Here is a 17473-nt window from a genome sequence, read left to right on the forward strand (position 1 = left end):
AACATCCTTCAGCCATTTTCTTCCTGGTGAGGACTTTTGATCCAGTTAAGTGTCTTTGTGCGATGCCTGGTGTAAATGCACAGTTGGTATGACTGGCTGTGGAATACCATCCATGATAAAGAGTAAAAGGTGTGATGTGTGAATGCTTGTGGCATGCTGTTGTTGCTGTCATCATGAAATCCAAACGTTTTGATGGATAGATAGTGCGGCTCGAGCACTTCAGCTTCTCCACCTCTGTTGGATTTCCAGGAATCCACAAACTCACTTCCAACATGTGGAGGTTTCTGAGGGGCTGAACCTGCTCCGCCCAGATGAGCCCCGTCATGGATATGGAGCTCTTCATCTTCGCAGTGTGGGTTTTGAGAATGTTTGAATTTTGATATACTGGATTTAACACATCTTATATATGAGCCTGAAACAGAACAGAAAATATCATAGTGTACATATGGAGAGGAACATCCCTCAACACCTATAAACCTGATAATCATTATTTTTTCAACAATAAAAATACTAATCAAAAATATTTGGTGAGCTGCTTCATTTCTGGAGTCAGCTCTTGTCTCACTCACTGTCCCCTGCTTTCTTTCAAACCACTGCATAAAATATACAGCAGGAGGCCCATCAGGTTTCATGAACACAGCAACCTCCTTCTGTGAGATCCAGATTTCATGCCTGTCTGAAGAATTCCTGTTCTCTGGCTCCAAAAGTCAAGGTGACAGTTTTTTCAACCAAATGGAAGAACTAGGTAGAATTATGCAAATGTTTGAATATGGATCTGAATAACAAAGTATGTAACCAAACCTTTTTTTAGTTTGTGCTGTAATTATATGTATTTATGTAGCTATCATCAGAAAGAACCCAGTATGAGTATTTCTGTTAGGTAAAATAAAAATAATACTAAATTATGAAAAAATGCTATTTTGAATAATGTGGTTAATAGTCATAGTAACCAGATCAAACGAGGGAACGCTCAATAGAAATATCTATATAAATAAGTATAAATGACACAAATCCGAAAGTACACTTGAGACATTAAGTGTATTAGTTTTTGTGTCTTGGTAATTGACCTTCAACACGCAGTCATGACCTATATTCTACTTCTCTCAGTCCAGGTGTAAATATCCACTGCGGTCATTAGTTGATCATAATCTCACTAACACCTCAAAAGGAAAATAATCTATATACTACACTAATATGTCGGGTAATATAAATAAGCAATTCTTATTCATGACTGGAATACATATTTAAATTATTTTAAAAGTAGGACACATTGGTAGCTGGTCATGTGTAGTTGATACAGTATTTTAATATCCATGTACCATCTAATAGCTGTTTACAGATACAATTTACATGATTTATAAAAGCACATTCCTGAGACACTTAATCTTGAACCACTGCAGTGTATGTTATTACCTAAATTTTAATGATACATTTTATCTATGGTGTAAACTCAAACATACTACACTTGAGTACAATTGGGAGGTCACTTGTTGGTGCTTCATACTTTTACTCCACAAAACTTTAAAAGGAAATATTGTACTTTTAACTCCACTACAGTTGGTTACAGTTTTGATAAAAATAAATAAAATAAAATAAATAAAATACAACACATTATAGAAGTTAAAATATTTGTTTAGCTTGTGATGTGGCTCCTCATGTTTCAGATGTCTGAGGTGTTAACACTGAGATTGGTACTTTTAATACATGTTGTATTAATACTGTAATGAGCATTTGAACAGTTCAGTATCGCTACATTTACTTATTCAAGTCTCTATTCAGTTTTATGTTGTAGATTAATTAATTTACCAGTACTAATCTGGAGCCACCTTGTGGGGTTTAAGTGGAGGGTGCCTTTCACACTAAACAGGCACAGGATTGAGTCGAGAGATGAATCTGCTGTACGGAGATCAGATTAATGATGACATCATCACCGATCACACACATAACAAAGAGATCGAGAATTAAGACAATGTATTAGTCACTTACCCTGAAAACTTTAATGACATGCCTGAGTTGAAGGATCACAACAGTTTAATTAATCCAAATACAAAAATACAATACGTTTGTTGGCATATTATGAATATTATGAATTTCAGCTGTGCTCATAACATAACATTCTCCCATAACATAGAAATTATCCTGAAGTACAACTGAATGCATCACAAAAGGAATCAGCTACATTTGAGTGTTCCAAAATAAAAAAATATGTGACTGAAGAAATAGCATTCTTCAGATGTTGTCGTCGTACATGTGAGGTGCCTCAGTTTAACACTTATAGATGTTCATACAAAAATATATCTTTAAAAAGGGAGAAGCCATCTTGGCACAACAAAGTAGTAAGTTACAATAAAACCTTTACACCAACTCCGTCCCAGATTAACTGACCATGTGAGCAAGATCAAAACATCCCAATTGATTGGTTACTGCTACTGACCCATTTGTTTGTGACGTTACAGCCAACAAACCTGTCGGTCACTTTGCTCAGAATAAGAGACATTATTCAGATTCACGTCATGCTGACAGGTAACAGGCATTTTGATACCAACATGCCACCTGTTGACGTAGTATAGGATGTGTGATTTAAAGGAATAGTTCAACATTTAAGGAGACGTGCCTATCTGCTCTCTTTCTGAGAACCAGATCAGACAATGACATCAGATTCATATCTGTCAAGCTACTGTTGGGACATGGTTTGCCTAGCTTACACAAAGAGCTTACAAAGAGTGCAGGCAGAGGGGTGGGGGGGGGGCTATACAGTGAAACCACACGTCTACAGCTCCCTGAGGTGTCACTGTTGTGCAGGGCGGTTCTGTTTGCATGTTCTCCCTGTGTGTGCTTGGTTTTCCTGCCACCAGCAAAAGGCATGCTGCTTAACCGTACCATCACCTGTGGACGTGCGTGTCTCTGTTTATTATGGGTCGGTATCTACTACAAATTTACATAGCCCTCATCTTGTCTGAGCCACCAAAAATAACACCCACATACAAATAATATCCATTCTGTTAAATACAATGTAGAGGTTTAAAAAACGTTTCTTTAAGTTTAGGTGAATCAAAAGGCATCAATAGATGCATGCACCCGCAGGTACATGCACACATGCACATGAAGACACGATCGTCTCTAACTCAGTAACTCATTAACTCAACTTTTCATTTCTACTCTCCTCTGTTATAAGGAATGGATGCATATACAAATAGTGTAAGTGTCAGGAGAACACTTTTATCATACAATAGTTATAGTATGTCAAGCACACTGTTCCTGTGAATTCAGGCCATTAGATTTTCTACATCAAAATGTTTTGGGACAGCCATGTAGAACTGGAGGTGAAGGAAAACATTCTTCTTGCTGTGACATGAGGCCAGTTTTTTTCCACAGTGCAGTCTGTGCTCACTATAGCCCCTTTAAGGCCTGTGGGTAGTACTTGAGGAAGATCCTGTGGGCGATCTTGTATGTGTCTCCCTGAGGCTCGGTCGGGTACTTCCTGCGGTTGTAAATGAATCCCTTTTCTACCTGAAAAACTGCCTGGTTGAAGGTGTCCTGCTTGAATGGTCGACCTCTGTCCAGACACTCTACTAGCGTGTGGACAAACAGCCCCCAGCGCTGGGCGTAGTAGTCTTCCATGAGCCCTCCCCACTCTTTACTGGCATAGTCCAGGATCTCACCACTGGGACCCCACAATGTGAGCTGGTTTCTGGCATTCATGTCATAGAGCTGTGCCTCCCTCTCATCCAGGGCTAAGGATTGTGCACTCTCTAACCACGTCCCTAACAGGAAATTGCGATCACTATTCAGCAAATTACTGAGCTCAGGCAGGAGGTCATGAATCAGCACGCCGCCTGCAGTCAGCAGATCTGTCAGCTTTTGGGTCTGGAAGGCCTTTATGATATCTTGATAATAGCTTGTTGTCAGGTCTTGTAGGACCTGCCGAGTCACATCCACAAGGTCGTACCGGAAGGTTTCCTTGGTCATGAGCGAAGGAGCGACCTCTACCATCAGTTTCCAGGCTTTAAACAAGTCTGCCCGGTCATACCAAAGGCCAGCATTCATGTGAAAGGTAGGCCTGTGCACCAGTGGGCTGTGGTTGTGGTTTCGATAATGTGGCACCGTGCAGTTATAGACACTGGCGAACAGGCGCACCCATGCAGCGGTTACGTTTTCATTTGTGCTGCCGTAACGGCGTATTGCATACAGGGATACCCACTTGGACAAGTTGACAGGCTCTTTGCGCCAAGCCAGCTCGCTCATCAACTCATACATCACAGGATTTTGCTCTATGCCCTCTGGTGTCATTCCTAAGCCCACAAGAGTGGAGTTTGGGAAATGCATTGCTTTAAAGGGCCCTGAGTTGATGCTTTCCACCGCACCAAATAAACCATTGTTACCACCAAAATTTTGCAGCATGCACCAGATAAATGGTTGTCCATAGAATGACTCAGTGTAGGAGAAAATTGGTTCCGTTTCGGCAAACAGGTCGAGCACGATCATTCGTCCAAGGGGCACTCCGTGTAGTAGGGCCTGAATCTGGGCTGGCTTCCAGAATGCTGCATCACTGAAGAAGAGCCAGCCTTGCATCAGCCAAATTGCTTGAGGATCAACTGGGGAGAAAATGAGGTTTGGATGACGGACAAGAGAAGGACAATTCTCAAACATGCCTGAAAAATCACAACAGTTCATCTGAGGGTCATCGAAGTAGTGCACTACGGTAGTGCACACTAATAGTGTGTTATTGTTAGGGATGAGCGAGTACAGCATTATCTGTATCTGTATCTGTTAACCATATGAATTATCCGTATCCGTACTCGGAGTGGGCGGGGCCTAACCCGGAAGTGGGTGTGATTTAACCCGGAAGTGGGCTGGTTCAACATAACTTTCTTTTTTAACTTTGAAATTTTTTTATGATTTTTTTATTTTTATTTTTTTTAAATTTATTTCCACACCAGGTGTGTGTGTGTGTGTGTGCGTGAGTGAGATGCGAGGGACGTTCACTGTCTCCCGGAGAAATGAACACTCATACAATACTCATACTCACTCAAACACATGTGTTTTTAGTATATAAAGACGTGAATTATATTCGTTCACAAGTCATACAGACTGGTTTTGTTATTTTTACTTTACATTAACACTTAAAGTTTAGTGCAGTGTAATTGTTTGCCGTGATAATTAAATGTCAGTGTAATAATAAATGACAATTTCAAACCATACAAACTGTCATGTTGTACTGTATTTAATAGAGGTTTACTTTACTGTAAAGTAAGTGTAAATGTAAAGTGAAAATAACAAAACCAGTCATTATGACTTGTGAACAAATATAATTCACGTGTTTCTATACTAAAAACACATAGTGTTCATTTCTCCGGGAGACAGTGAACATCCCTCGCATCTCACACACACACACACACACACACACACACACACACACACACACACACACACACACACACACACACACACACACACACACACACACACACACACACACACACACACACACACACACACACACACACACACACACACACACACACACACACACACACACACACACAGTCCCGATGCGCAGTGAACCTGAGTGACTGAGAGACAGAGAGCTGTTCTGTGAGTGAGTGAGCAGAGCCGTGTGTGACGGGACGAGCGCTGTGACGCTGTGTGAGGATTTTCATTCAGTCCGAGCACAGATAATGACTCCGATTACTCGTATAATAATCGTACTCGGCAAAAGTGCTTTATCCGTACCGGATACTCGTTTCAGCCGAGTATCCGGCTCATCTCTAGTTATTGTATCCCAAAATATCAGCATTCAGAGAACATATGGGCAGTATCAGGTTTAAGGTTCACAATGAACAGGATGTCAGTCATCGACACACTCACCTGCAGTCATTGAGGCAAAGACAGAGCGACTGACTGCTGACAGGTAGGTGGGGTCAGAGGACGGAGGATTCATCTCATTGAAGGTGTCAGTGTTGTAAATGTGATCCGTCCCAAACTGCTTCACCACCTGGGACAGATAGAGGGACCCAATCTGGAGGAAAAGGGGGTCCCGAGGGTCTAAGATATAGGAGCATGAGTAGCTGCAGTTGAAACGAGCCCAAGACCCGAGTCTGGTTGCGTTTGCTGTTGGATACAACCTGAAATACAAAGAACACTTTAGTGATTCAAAGGCTTTGAATTTGAATCATGCACTTAAGAGAGAAATGTGTGTCTGGTCGAGTTCAAACTTTATTTTCTTTAAAATGTCCTTAATACCACGGTATACGTTTGTACAAAATAACTAGGTTCCAACCTACCTATCCCTAATTACCACAATCAGAGGCAGGTTTAAAAGCCTGATGATACCAGTGCACACTTTCAGACAGTGTCTCCATGGTGCTGTATTCACATGAACTGGAGTAGTTACGTTAAGAATTAAAAAAGCACAACATGGCCAGTAGCTACATAGAGAACTATAAAATATAACTTTGAATCATGCTAACAACCCATTTAGCCCTTCATTCATTCGGCTTATTACCTTCAAGTAAAATAAATAAATATAAAATATTTCACTCAATAAACATTTGGTCACAACTATTTAAAGTCAAGTCTTGACTGTTATTATTTATGTTTAATCTTTTATCACTACTGGCATCAGCCTCAAAGATCCAGTGTTGATAATGTGTTGTACATAATGCAGAAAAGTGTATAATGGTGAAATGCTTGAACATAAAAATCAATGAGTGACCTGAGGATTCCCTTGGGGATGTTCCCAGAGAAGGCCGGCAGCACAGGAGTCATGCCAAATGACCTCATGCGCTCCAATATTCTAAACTGCACAGGAAGAAAATGTCATGTGAGGAGACTCATTTCAAAACAGCTCAAGTGAAAAAATTAAACTGCATTTCTTTATTGCCTATAGGTTATAACACATTCTTTGTTGAGTACAGTAGGAAGAGCTGGTAGAGCTACAAACACAAGACCCAACGTGTAATAAACTGAAATTTAAAGGTTCCACATTGTTGTTCTCTCTGGGTCCTTTTGATTGTACAGCAGGTCCATGTGATGTATATTAATAGATGCAACACTTTGGACAGACAGCCCAACACAGATGATGACGTCTGAGCATTTGAGTCCAGATTTGTCCATCTGTTCAGCTCATTTCAGTGCTGACCGACTATCGCTATTTGCATTTACAGGTTGGTCTTACTAATTTACAAAAGTGGGCTAAATTCTGTGACCTGTGACTTGCCTGGCTGTGTGTCACAACAGTCAGAGGAGACGCTGAGCTTTTGATTGGCTGAGCTCTACAGAGCAGTATGATTGTCTTTGATACTACCAATACATCTTATGAATCAATTCTTCAAATAAAGTACTGCCCATTTAGGCCCTTTAAGAAATGCAACAACTGCTTATACGTAACAACACATGTTTTTCTTTATTTTTCATTTCAATTTGAGAAGGTCGCTTCAAAAACTTGTCACAATAATGTTAACTGTACAAACTGAAGCCACCATTCCCAGATTGGTTATGTGATTATATTATAAATGATTCTGATGGAAGAAGTTTCTGTTCATTGAAAACTAAAACAAACCAGGTGAAAACAGATGCAGTCTAAAAGCTACTTTCAGCTCAATAATTCTCAATCACAGGTGGGTGTTGTGATTAGCTTTAAACTCTGTTAAATAGTATGGAGGTTTCAGTACTTGGAGGTTGAGCTGGTTCACATGCCAGGACTGCGGCAGAGGCCCACCAAACTTGAACATGTTTCCCATTCGGTTCCAGGCGAGAAACGCCGGGCCAGAGAAGAATTCTTCGATCTCCGACTGGTTTAGTCCAAGAGAACGGTAAACCTAGAAGTACATCAGAATTTAACAAATGGGTTGTATTTATATAGTGCTTTTTCTAGTCTTATTGAGTACTCAGAACACCAACACACACACACACTCACATAGTAATATTTTTCGTTTATATCACACACTGTCAACACAGAATTTGGGGTTAAGCATCTGCCCCAGGGACATTTCCGCATACAGACTGGAGAAGCTAGTGATCAAACCTCCAACCATCTGGCTAGTGGACGACCCACTCTACTCCCCAACACCCAATAAGCTGATGTTCACATGCTGCTACACTTATCAGAGATCAACAGACAATTTATCTATTTTGTTGAACTCACTCCAAAACTAGAGTGTTATGTGGAATTCCTCTACAAAACTCCTGATTCAATGTCAAGCACCTAAATGCCAGGCATGATCATTTTAAAAGCTCCAAAATATTTGTTAAATCTGATCCAAAACATATAAAGTATATTTAAATCTAGTTTTTAAGGAGCTAATAATGGAGCAGACCCAAATACTACGAGCTGATTTAACTGTATTCCTGTGGTTTAGTGTAGATTTAGTTAAGAATGTATCCAGCTTCAGGTGAACAGTTTGCTCTAACCTCTTGCCATAAGGCTTCTTGTCCAGTGAACGCCAGTGGCAGATTGATCCCATTAAGTGCCATCCAGTCAATCTCTCGTTCCCATCTCGGCCAGTCCCACCACACAGTGGAATAGCTAAAAGTGCAGACATTCTGGTAATACCGAAATCTGGAGACAAACACACAAATATATTGTTATTATCCCGGCATGCAAGATAATTAAATACAAAACAGGTGGGAAAAAGGAAAATCATGCCTTGTGAGCATTAAGCCCGAAATAGACATCCTTTAATTCAAGCAGTTGTGAAAAGCTGTCTATACCCTTTAAGTATCTGTGCCACCTAGATCCTGTTTGTGCCTCTCATGTATGTCACATGCAAAGCATCTATATCTCATCTAGCTGCTTTCAGACCTGCGTTGAACTCCAGAGATTCTCCAGATGTTCTAAAGAGGGGCTGTATGTGCAAAGGAAAATGTCCAAGTGATTTCCTCCAGACCTTCTCCAGACTTTCTCAGGCCAGTATCCCAGTATAACCTCAGGAGAATGTCTGAATAAGCCGATGTGAGAACACAGGAGATCCGGTGGAGGATTCACTGCATGCGAGTGGGCATGCTTATGACGTTTCTAACACACGACAGAGGTGCTGCCGAGATCGCTTGTTTAAGGTCCTGCCCCTGCCTGCTGCGTCACCTCTTACCTGAACGCTCCGGAGATTTCTGTGTTGTTGTGAATGTTTCTGAGCAGAGAAGCTCCTGCTGAGTTGATCTTGTGTAAAAGGAAAACACTGGAGAAAGTCAGGCTCGAAGGTAATATCTAAATAGGAAATATTTGGTGATATTTTATGAACCACAAAAATCACAACAAATATTTCGGTTGTGTTTAGTGTTGTTGTGTCTGTCCTGTTGTATTGTAAGCACACTGAGGGAAACTCCTCACAGCGGTTCTAAAGTATAGTCTCCTTCCTCACTCTACAACCAGCAACTATCTTGGGCTGGGTCAGAGATCTGTGAGTATAGCAATACCATTTTGGATGTTTTACTAAGGCAGGTGAAAAGGGAGGGAATGGGAGATTGGAAAAAACTGGGGCGAATTAAACATTTAACATGAGGGTCCACACAGTCAGAGTAACAACGTCATTTCTTCTGGATGATTTCATCAAAAAGCAAAGGAACATCCATTATTTAAGGGACAACACTGACAACGGCAGAATTCAGCTTTATTCATCATTTAGCTTTAAGAAATTAGCAGCCATCCAGTGTTTTATAGCCTTCAGTTAATTAAACATACAATTTGGTTGTATTTTAAAGTTTGAATGACACATAATTGAATATCTTATTATCACTACAGTATCTAAAGTCCTTTGCAATAATCTACGTTGTGATTTGAGCTATACAAATAAAATTGAAATTGAATGAAATAGAATTGAATATTAGTAATGCCCAGATATCACTGTCCTGCTCACACAGCAAACTAGTCACATGCACTCCCTAATTAAAGTTTCTGAAGGCTCCAGCCACAGTGTCTGTGAGTTTTTATGATACGCTTCATGGAGAGTTCCCCCTGCCAATAGCTCTGTAACCCAGCTCTACTCATCCGTTGACAGTTGCCTCTAATGGTCGTTCCTGTGCATGTTCTGAGACCACCTTTGTAAACAAAACAAGTAACAGTCAGTTCTTAATAACAGGTCAATTAAAGGAGCTCCAGTCAGCCTGTGAGAGCAGTTGGATGAACATTGATGGGCAACATTGTTGTACTTGTACACTGTAGTGTGTACAGTGTACATGTTTATGATGAGTCAGGTACATTGATTAGATTATTTTTTGTTACTTACTCAACATGGGACAATAATTTAATGATGAACTGAGGGTTACAGTAAGTGCTGACTTAAAACTAATCTTAAACCTAATTCACCTTATTGTAAATTTTATTTTAAATCCTATGTGCGGAAGTGCCAAGACAAAACAATGGAAAAAGTTTCACTGTCTGTTTATTTATGAAATGCACTGTGTGTTAAAATCCAACAGAGAGATCATTAAAAATCCCCCTACATACTCAAAGTGACAAACACTACTGAGTTAATTCACTACACATTTTACTCTTTACTTGCATATTTCAGTGTATTTTCAATGTGCATATTGCTTAACAACATAAGCTGTATTTTAAATTACATTTCAAAAAGCACCTTTTTCAACAGTGGAGGTGTCATCCAAAACTTTGGTATCTACTCTATATAAATGATTAAAGCTTCGAGCTGTAACCCAAAGTCATGGGAAAACAAACTGTCCCATGTGTGCCATGGTTTTTTCAGTCCAATGACTGTGCACATGACATAACTGCAGTGAGCTGATGCAGTGATAATGCACAACAGATAATTGAAACGAATGTTCCTTTAAAAGGGCCCGTCCATGGTACAAGTGTCCATAGTGCTCAGAGTAAACAATAATAAATAATGTGTGACAATGCCCCATTTGTCGTAGCGCCAGGGTTTTTAGGTGCCACGTTGCAGAGGAGGGGGCTTGAGGTTACGTGCCACACTGCCTTCATGGAATTCCATAACATAGACAAACCCCAGCAGTCCTATTCATACAGCTTGATTTGTCATTAAAATACTTCATTTGTGTCATTTGCAGGCAGCAAAGAAACAGAGATTTTGAGATGTTTGCAGTCTGTGACGTCTGTGACTTTCAGTTCAACCGATCGTTGAGTAACTAATTGGAACAAGAAGCTCCTCTATCGGGTGACATCCTGTGACTGCTGCTGTGAGGAGTATGCATGGATCTGCTACAGCGGTATTTTCAAAGAAGCCGTTTTGCTGACGTCAGTAAAATGGCCCCGTTAATGAATTCTACACACAGGCCACACAAAAGAACATTTTCACAAAGCACTCACGCACTTCATCTGCTTTCGACTTCAGTCATTTTCTAAATGTGAATCACAGTAAGACAACCTGCTCATGATTTGATTGCTCATTGGCCTCAGCTAAACTCCAATGTCCACCCGACAACAATGGTGTAAGATCTGTTATTTCAGTAGGAGCAACACCTCAACACCTGATCACAGTGAATCTTTGTAACTTCCTTATGTGCTATTGGCTACTTTCATTAAGGTTTCACATTTTTAAGCTGATCACATGTTTAGGCAAGGCAAGTTGATTTGTACAGCATATTTCAACAACAAGGCATTCAATATGAAAAAGCATTTAAATACAAATTAAAAGAGTTAAATACAAAATAAATAATAAATAGATAAACGAGTAAAAATAACAGTGCTGTTTAAGAAATGGTAAATGGTAAATGGATTTGTATTTATATAGCGCTTTTCTAGTCTGATGAAGACCACTCAAAGCGCTTTACAGTACAGTTTCACATTCACCCATTCATACACACATTCATACAGTGCATCTACTTGCAGCACTTAGTTATTCTATGGGGGGCTATTTAGGGTTCAGTATCTTGCCCAAGGACACTTCGGCATGCAGATGGTTCAGACTGGGAATCGAACCGCCGACCTTCAGGTTGGAGGACGACCACTCTACCCCTCAGCCACAAATGAGTAATTGTATGATTAAATAAAAGGCCGTGGCAAACAGGAAGGTCGTCAGCAGTGATTTAAAAGAACTACGATTTGCAGCGGACCTACAGGTCTCTGGGACCTTGCTCCAATAATGTGGAGCATGAAAACTGAATGCTGCTTCTCCATGTTTGAATTAGACTCTTGGGACAGAAAGCTGATCCAGACGACCTAAGGGGTCATAACGTACGGAGATCAGAATATGTTTTGGCCCTAAACCATTCAGTGCTTTATAAACCAACAATAGGATTTTGAAGTTGATTCTTTGACAGACAGGTAGCCAGTGTAAAGATCTTAGAACTGGAGGGACATGAGCCTCTTCCTTGGTGTTAGTGAGGACTCGTGCAGCAGCATTGTGAATTAACTGCAGCTTTCTGATAAAAACATTTCTGAGAGACATGTAAACATACTATTACAATAGTCAAGTCATTCTTAAAATAAATGCATGGAGAAGTTTTGCCAAATCCTGCTGAGACATGTTTCTCACTGGGGCTCACTGACCCGTGTCTTTAGACCGTGGACATGTTTGTCAGTTATAGAAAACTGTGGATCACTGACCTCTGTCTTTAAACAGTGGACATGTGTGTCAGTAATGGCCGTTCAGGTTCTGCATGGAAGAATCCCAGGTGTGTCTCAGACAAAATAGATTTCAGCTCCTGGACTATTTTTAGAGACGTTTTTATTGAAAACTAATCATCAGTTTGCGTGTAAGAAACTTGTCAGAATTGTTTCTCGTAAAAGGTGTCTTATTAAAGCGATTATTCAGAAACACAACGAGCCACGGCAGCAGGATCCCAACCAGTGTCTCACCCACAAGTGAAAGTGAAAGAGCCCCTGCAGTGTCCCCCATCACTACAGTTACTGCAGAGCAGGGGCGTCGTTAGGCCTGTTTTAGGGGGGCTGAAGCCCCCCTAAAATGTTATTCAGCCCCCCCAAATAATTATTGGGATTTTTTTTAATTTTTAATTTTTTTTTTTTAATTAAACTTTTGTTTTATACATGGACAAGTTATTTATAACTCTAACATGCTACATTTGTGAGTGCGTTTCTGGTTTGTATGTTTTCTCCCCCTTCAAATTACAATCCAATAGCCTCTCATCATACATAACAATAAAAGACCGGGCACTAGGACCTTGGGGAGTCTGCATCGCTGCTGCGCTGGCTTTCTCACTCTGCCAAGTAACTAGTTGTTAATGATTGTTACCTGCTTAAATTTAGGTTTACTTGAGGCAAATTAAAGTGAATATTGTATTGAGCTATGTTAACACGAAGCTAGCTAGCTAGCTATTTTGTTAGAAAATGTCTCCAGTGAGCAAGAGTGTGAACGAGCAAATTTGAAATGTAAGAAATAACTATCGACAGCTCGCTATTCTATCTTATTCCCTTCTGCTCATAATACAACAAATAAACAACTCAGAAGTTGACACTGGCAGGTCCATTCTCCATCCATTGTGTGTGGTCCCTTTAAGAATTAGGATTTGGGAGTGACGCGGATATCTCGTATATCCGTCTTTCCTTTACAAGCAGGAAAATTATTTCTCTCTATTTGAGAAAAGTTCATATTTGTGTTGTCAAATTTCACAATGACCCTGAAATTCTGTCTCTTCTGTTATCTTATACTGAATGAATGCAAGCAAAGATACAGAGAAAAAATCACACTCTTTCTGATTGAACCAATCTATGAACTGTCTGAAACAATGGATATCCTCAGCCCCAAATGAGCCCAAAAAAAAATTGGCGCGCTGCGCGCGCAAACGTTCACCTTCCTTAGGGGCTAAGCCCCCCCTTTCTTTCAATCCTAGAAACGCCCCTGCTGCAGAGTGAATAAACCTGCTGTTTGTGACTTCTCCCCCCCCCCACCTCCCCCCCCCCACCTCTCAGCTTCCGGGTGCTTCGCTGCCGGTGCGAACAGCCCGATTTATTAACATGGGCGTGGAAAGGACGCGCACAGCTTTTCGAGGCGCTTTGCGGTGATTCTGCCTCCGTTGTTTCCCCGGGGTTTAGTTAGAGGACGATGGTGTGACGTTACTGCATTGGTTAAAGTATTTATCATGGTGTCATGATAAATCAGCCTCTTGTGGCGCCCTCTCGGCATTTTGCGCCCTTACGCCGGCCACACACCGGACGCGTTAGCGTCGCGTTGGCGTCGCGTAAGCGTCGCGTGAGCGTCGCGTAAACGCTAGGCTGTCACACCGGACGCGTAAGCGTCGCGTAAGCGTCGCGTAGATCCCTAGCACGCTGGGGCCAGGCTGCACACCGGACACGCTGAACTCCGCGGCGGTCATCCTGCGATTCCTCCCCGTGATCACACATACAGCTGATATTTGTTATTAACTGAAACGGTGTCCCAGCATTTGTCCTTTTTAATGTTGTCTTTAAACAACACGGCCGAGGATCGTACAGCTCACTGTACTACTTCTCCACTTCAATTATTAATTTAATGTCATCCATCTTCAAGAACTTCTCCGCTGTTTGCTCAGTTCAATGTCGGGTGTCGAGGGTAAATTACGTATTCTCCACTCAAGCCTATGTGGAGACTACGTAGACACACACACACACACACACACACCCTCTCTCTTTCTATCTTTATGACTGCTTGTGTGTCTGTATGGAGGGGCAGAGGGGGACATTTAATAATGTGATTGGTAAAATTGGTAAAATTAAAACTCCAGGACAACAGAAGGGGAATACAAACTATGGGATGCATATTTTATCATTTATATAATATAAAATATGTCCCCAATATCGTTTAAAATCATTTTTCACTGTGTTTCCCGGAGCGCTACGCTCGCGTCAAGCGCAAAAAATAGACTCGACGCCGAAACGATCGCTGCACGACGCGAGGCACTTTTGGTGCAGCGCTGCACTTCAGCGTCCGGTGTGGCCGGCACAAGGGATTAACGTGGGAGTGGGTGGGAGCCAGCTGTTATTTAAGGCATGACGGTGCGCCTACGCGACGCTAACGCGACGCTTACGCGTCCGGTGTGTGGCCGGCCTTAGGCAGCCGCCCTATGTCGTCTATGCCAGGAGCCACCCCTGAGTAATGCCCCCTGGGGCTCACTGACCTGTGCGGGCTGCTGATGCGCTGGACGCCGCTGAGCCTCGGCAGAGGACTGGGCAGATCCAGCTGGTCCCCGGACCAGGAAACATGGCAGCTGCAGAAGTACTTGAGGTAGTTGTAGATGCCAGAGGCCAGGGCAACTCCGCTGCTGCCCGTGGCCACCACCTTGTTGTTCTTCGTGGACCTGAGCTCGCACACGTCCAGGCTGTCGTTGGACAGGCTCCTGTTGACGGACACGATGAACTCCGTGGACCTGTTCCCGAGCAGCCGCTTCAGCAGCTCCACCACCGCTCGCCCCTGCGCCTTGTCGCTGGCTTTAGAGCTGATGTGGTCCAGAGCGGTGAACTTCCCCTGTGCGGTCAAGTGGAGACAGAAAAGCCCGAGCAGCGCCAGGCTGCAGCTGCTGCTCAGCGACATCGTGATCACAGATCTCAGAGCCAAACTTTCCCACCGTTCAAAAACGACTTAGATTTCCCCAATCGCAAACAACCAGGAAGCCTAGGTTTACTGAAACACCGCCGGCCAATCAGAGAGAGAGAGAACTCCCGACCAATCAGAGGAGGCTACTTTGCAACACTATATTTCTGGAAGAGGAAATTGCTTATGTTTCAAGTTTTATTTGTCATATGCAAGGTAACAAAGGGTCAGCTCAGCAGTGTAACGGTTACAATAAAATAAAAGCCAGGTAGAAATAGCTTAAAAAGACAATACTAAAACGATATACATTCAAAGGTGCAGTGTGACATCCGTTGCAAATTATGTAATAACTTAAAGTGTATGGAGTGTGTGTGAATAGTATTGAGCCATGTGTATGTATAGTTATTGCACATGTGTATGTATAGTTATTGCACGTGTACAGCGGTTAAAATAAGTATTGAACACGTCACCATTTTTCTCAGTAAATATATTTCTAAAGGTGATATTGACATGAAATTTTCACGAGATGTCGGTAACAACCCAACTAATCCAAAGAAAACTAAGCAAATAAGTTCTGAAATTAAGTTATGTGAATGAAATGGAACGACACATGGAAAAAAGTCTTGAACACGCTTACTGAAATTAATTTAATACCTCGTACAAAAGCCTTTGTTGGTAATGACAGCTTCAAAACGCCTCCTTTATGGAGAAACTAGTCGCATGCATTGCTCAGGTGTGATTTTGACCCATTCTTCCACACAAACAGTCTTCAAATCTTGAAGGTTCCGTGGGCCTCTTCTATGAACCCTGATCTTTAGTTCTTTCCATAAATGTTCTATTGGATTCAAGTCAGGTGATTGGCTGGGCCATTCTAGCAGCTTTATTTTCTTTCTCTGAAACCACTTGAGATTTTCCATGGCCGTGTGTTTGGGATCATTGTCTTGCTGAAATGTCCACCCTCGTTTCATCTTCATCATAGTGGTAGAAAGCAGCAGCTTTTATCAAGAATGACTGGGTACATTTTTCCATTCATCCTTCCTTCAATTATATGAAGTTTGCCAATGCTGTATTCTGAAAAACAGCCCCACGCCATGATGTTCCCACCTCCAAACTTCACAGTGTACACACGCATTCGGAAGGGGCAGAAGCAGAGATATAATTTGAAAAATAAAATCTCTGTATGTTAATATCTGTCTGTCTGCTGTCAGAAAGCTCTCTTTCTCTCTTGGTTTGTCTGTCTGTGCTTCAATTTTCTCGACAAACAATTAATTGTCTTTTTAGTTTTTATGAAAACTGAAGGCTACCACATGTTCTCTTTCATCTTTGGTAGGGGAGGGTTAGGTGATGAGTATTTAGCTGAAACATGCAACTACACCACTAGATGCCACTAAATCCCAAACACTGAACCTTTAAGCGTGTGCAGTGAGAACATGAAGCTATGGAGGGAAGAGTTGCAAACAGTTGATTTGCGTTTGCTGTAGTCAATGGAGTTGAATGTGTGTCATGTGCCTAAACCAGTTTTGACAGTAGCAGCTCAACATAGAAAGTCATGACAACAGCCTGCTTTGTCAAGAACGTCTCTCCACCACCTACACCATGCTGATTAACTGCTGAGTCAGGCAGCGCAGGATGATCAAGACCTGCAGCCAACATCCAACATGGTTGAGTCATCATACAGTTGGACCTGTTCTACAGAAGAGGGGTAAGGTTATGATGTACAAAATGAATAACAAGAGATAAATTAACAATTAACACAGGCACATCAAACTAGTAAATACATTTTTCATTTCATTGGGCATTCTGAGGTCAGTCAGCTCTAAATATCACATAGGACCCATAACATTTTTGTAGGTCCCTGCAAACTCATATCCTTTGGTTTCCATTTTGTTCAAACCTTAGCAGCAGCCTTTAGGAGAGTTGTTCACTCTGGGAGCCACCACCTAGGATGGGGCAACCTCGGTCACTGTTACATTATGTGACTGCTTTCACTCTGAGGATCAGAGTAAAAAAGTTGGCAGAGTTGGTTAAAAAGA

At 41.6% G+C, this 17473-nt stretch overlaps 1 protein-coding gene across 1 annotated transcript; it reads right to left on the reverse strand.

Moving 5' to 3' along the window:
- Positions 1-1974: 1974 nt before the first annotated feature.
- Positions 1975-15492, reverse strand: naglu (N-acetylglucosaminidase, alpha). Its single transcript, XM_061095482.1, has 6 exons — positions 15028-15492; positions 8413-8560; positions 7674-7820; positions 6716-6801; positions 5869-6125; positions 1975-4595 (listed from the first exon to the last, which is right to left on the reverse strand). Exons 1-6 carry the CDS (start codon positions 15438-15440, stop codon positions 3391-3393), a joined length of 2256 nt encoding a protein of 751 aa, XP_060951465.1. The 5' UTR covers positions 15441-15492; the 3' UTR covers positions 1975-3390.
- Positions 15493-17473: the final 1981 nt, after the last annotated feature.

This window comes from Limanda limanda, chromosome 21, assembly GCF_963576545.1.
Source record: "Limanda limanda chromosome 21, fLimLim1.1, whole genome shotgun sequence".
NCBI lineage: Eukaryota > Metazoa > Chordata > Actinopteri > Pleuronectiformes > Pleuronectidae > Limanda > Limanda limanda.

Excerpts from the sequence above, each read along its gene's own strand:
- naglu (XM_061095482.1), bottom strand. The coding sequence starts at position 15,440 with ATGTCGCTGAGCAGCAGCTGCAGCCTGGCGCTGCTCGGGCTTTTCTGT. Across the intron at positions 8,561-15,027 it reads CGCATCAGCAGCCCGCACAG|ATTTCGGTATTACCAGAATG; the intron begins GTCAGTGAGCCC and ends GTTTGTCTCCAG. Across the intron at positions 4,596-5,868 it reads CTTTGCCTCAATGACTGCAG|TTGATCCTCAAGCAATTTGG; the intron begins GTGAGTGTGTCG and ends TTTTCTCCCCAG.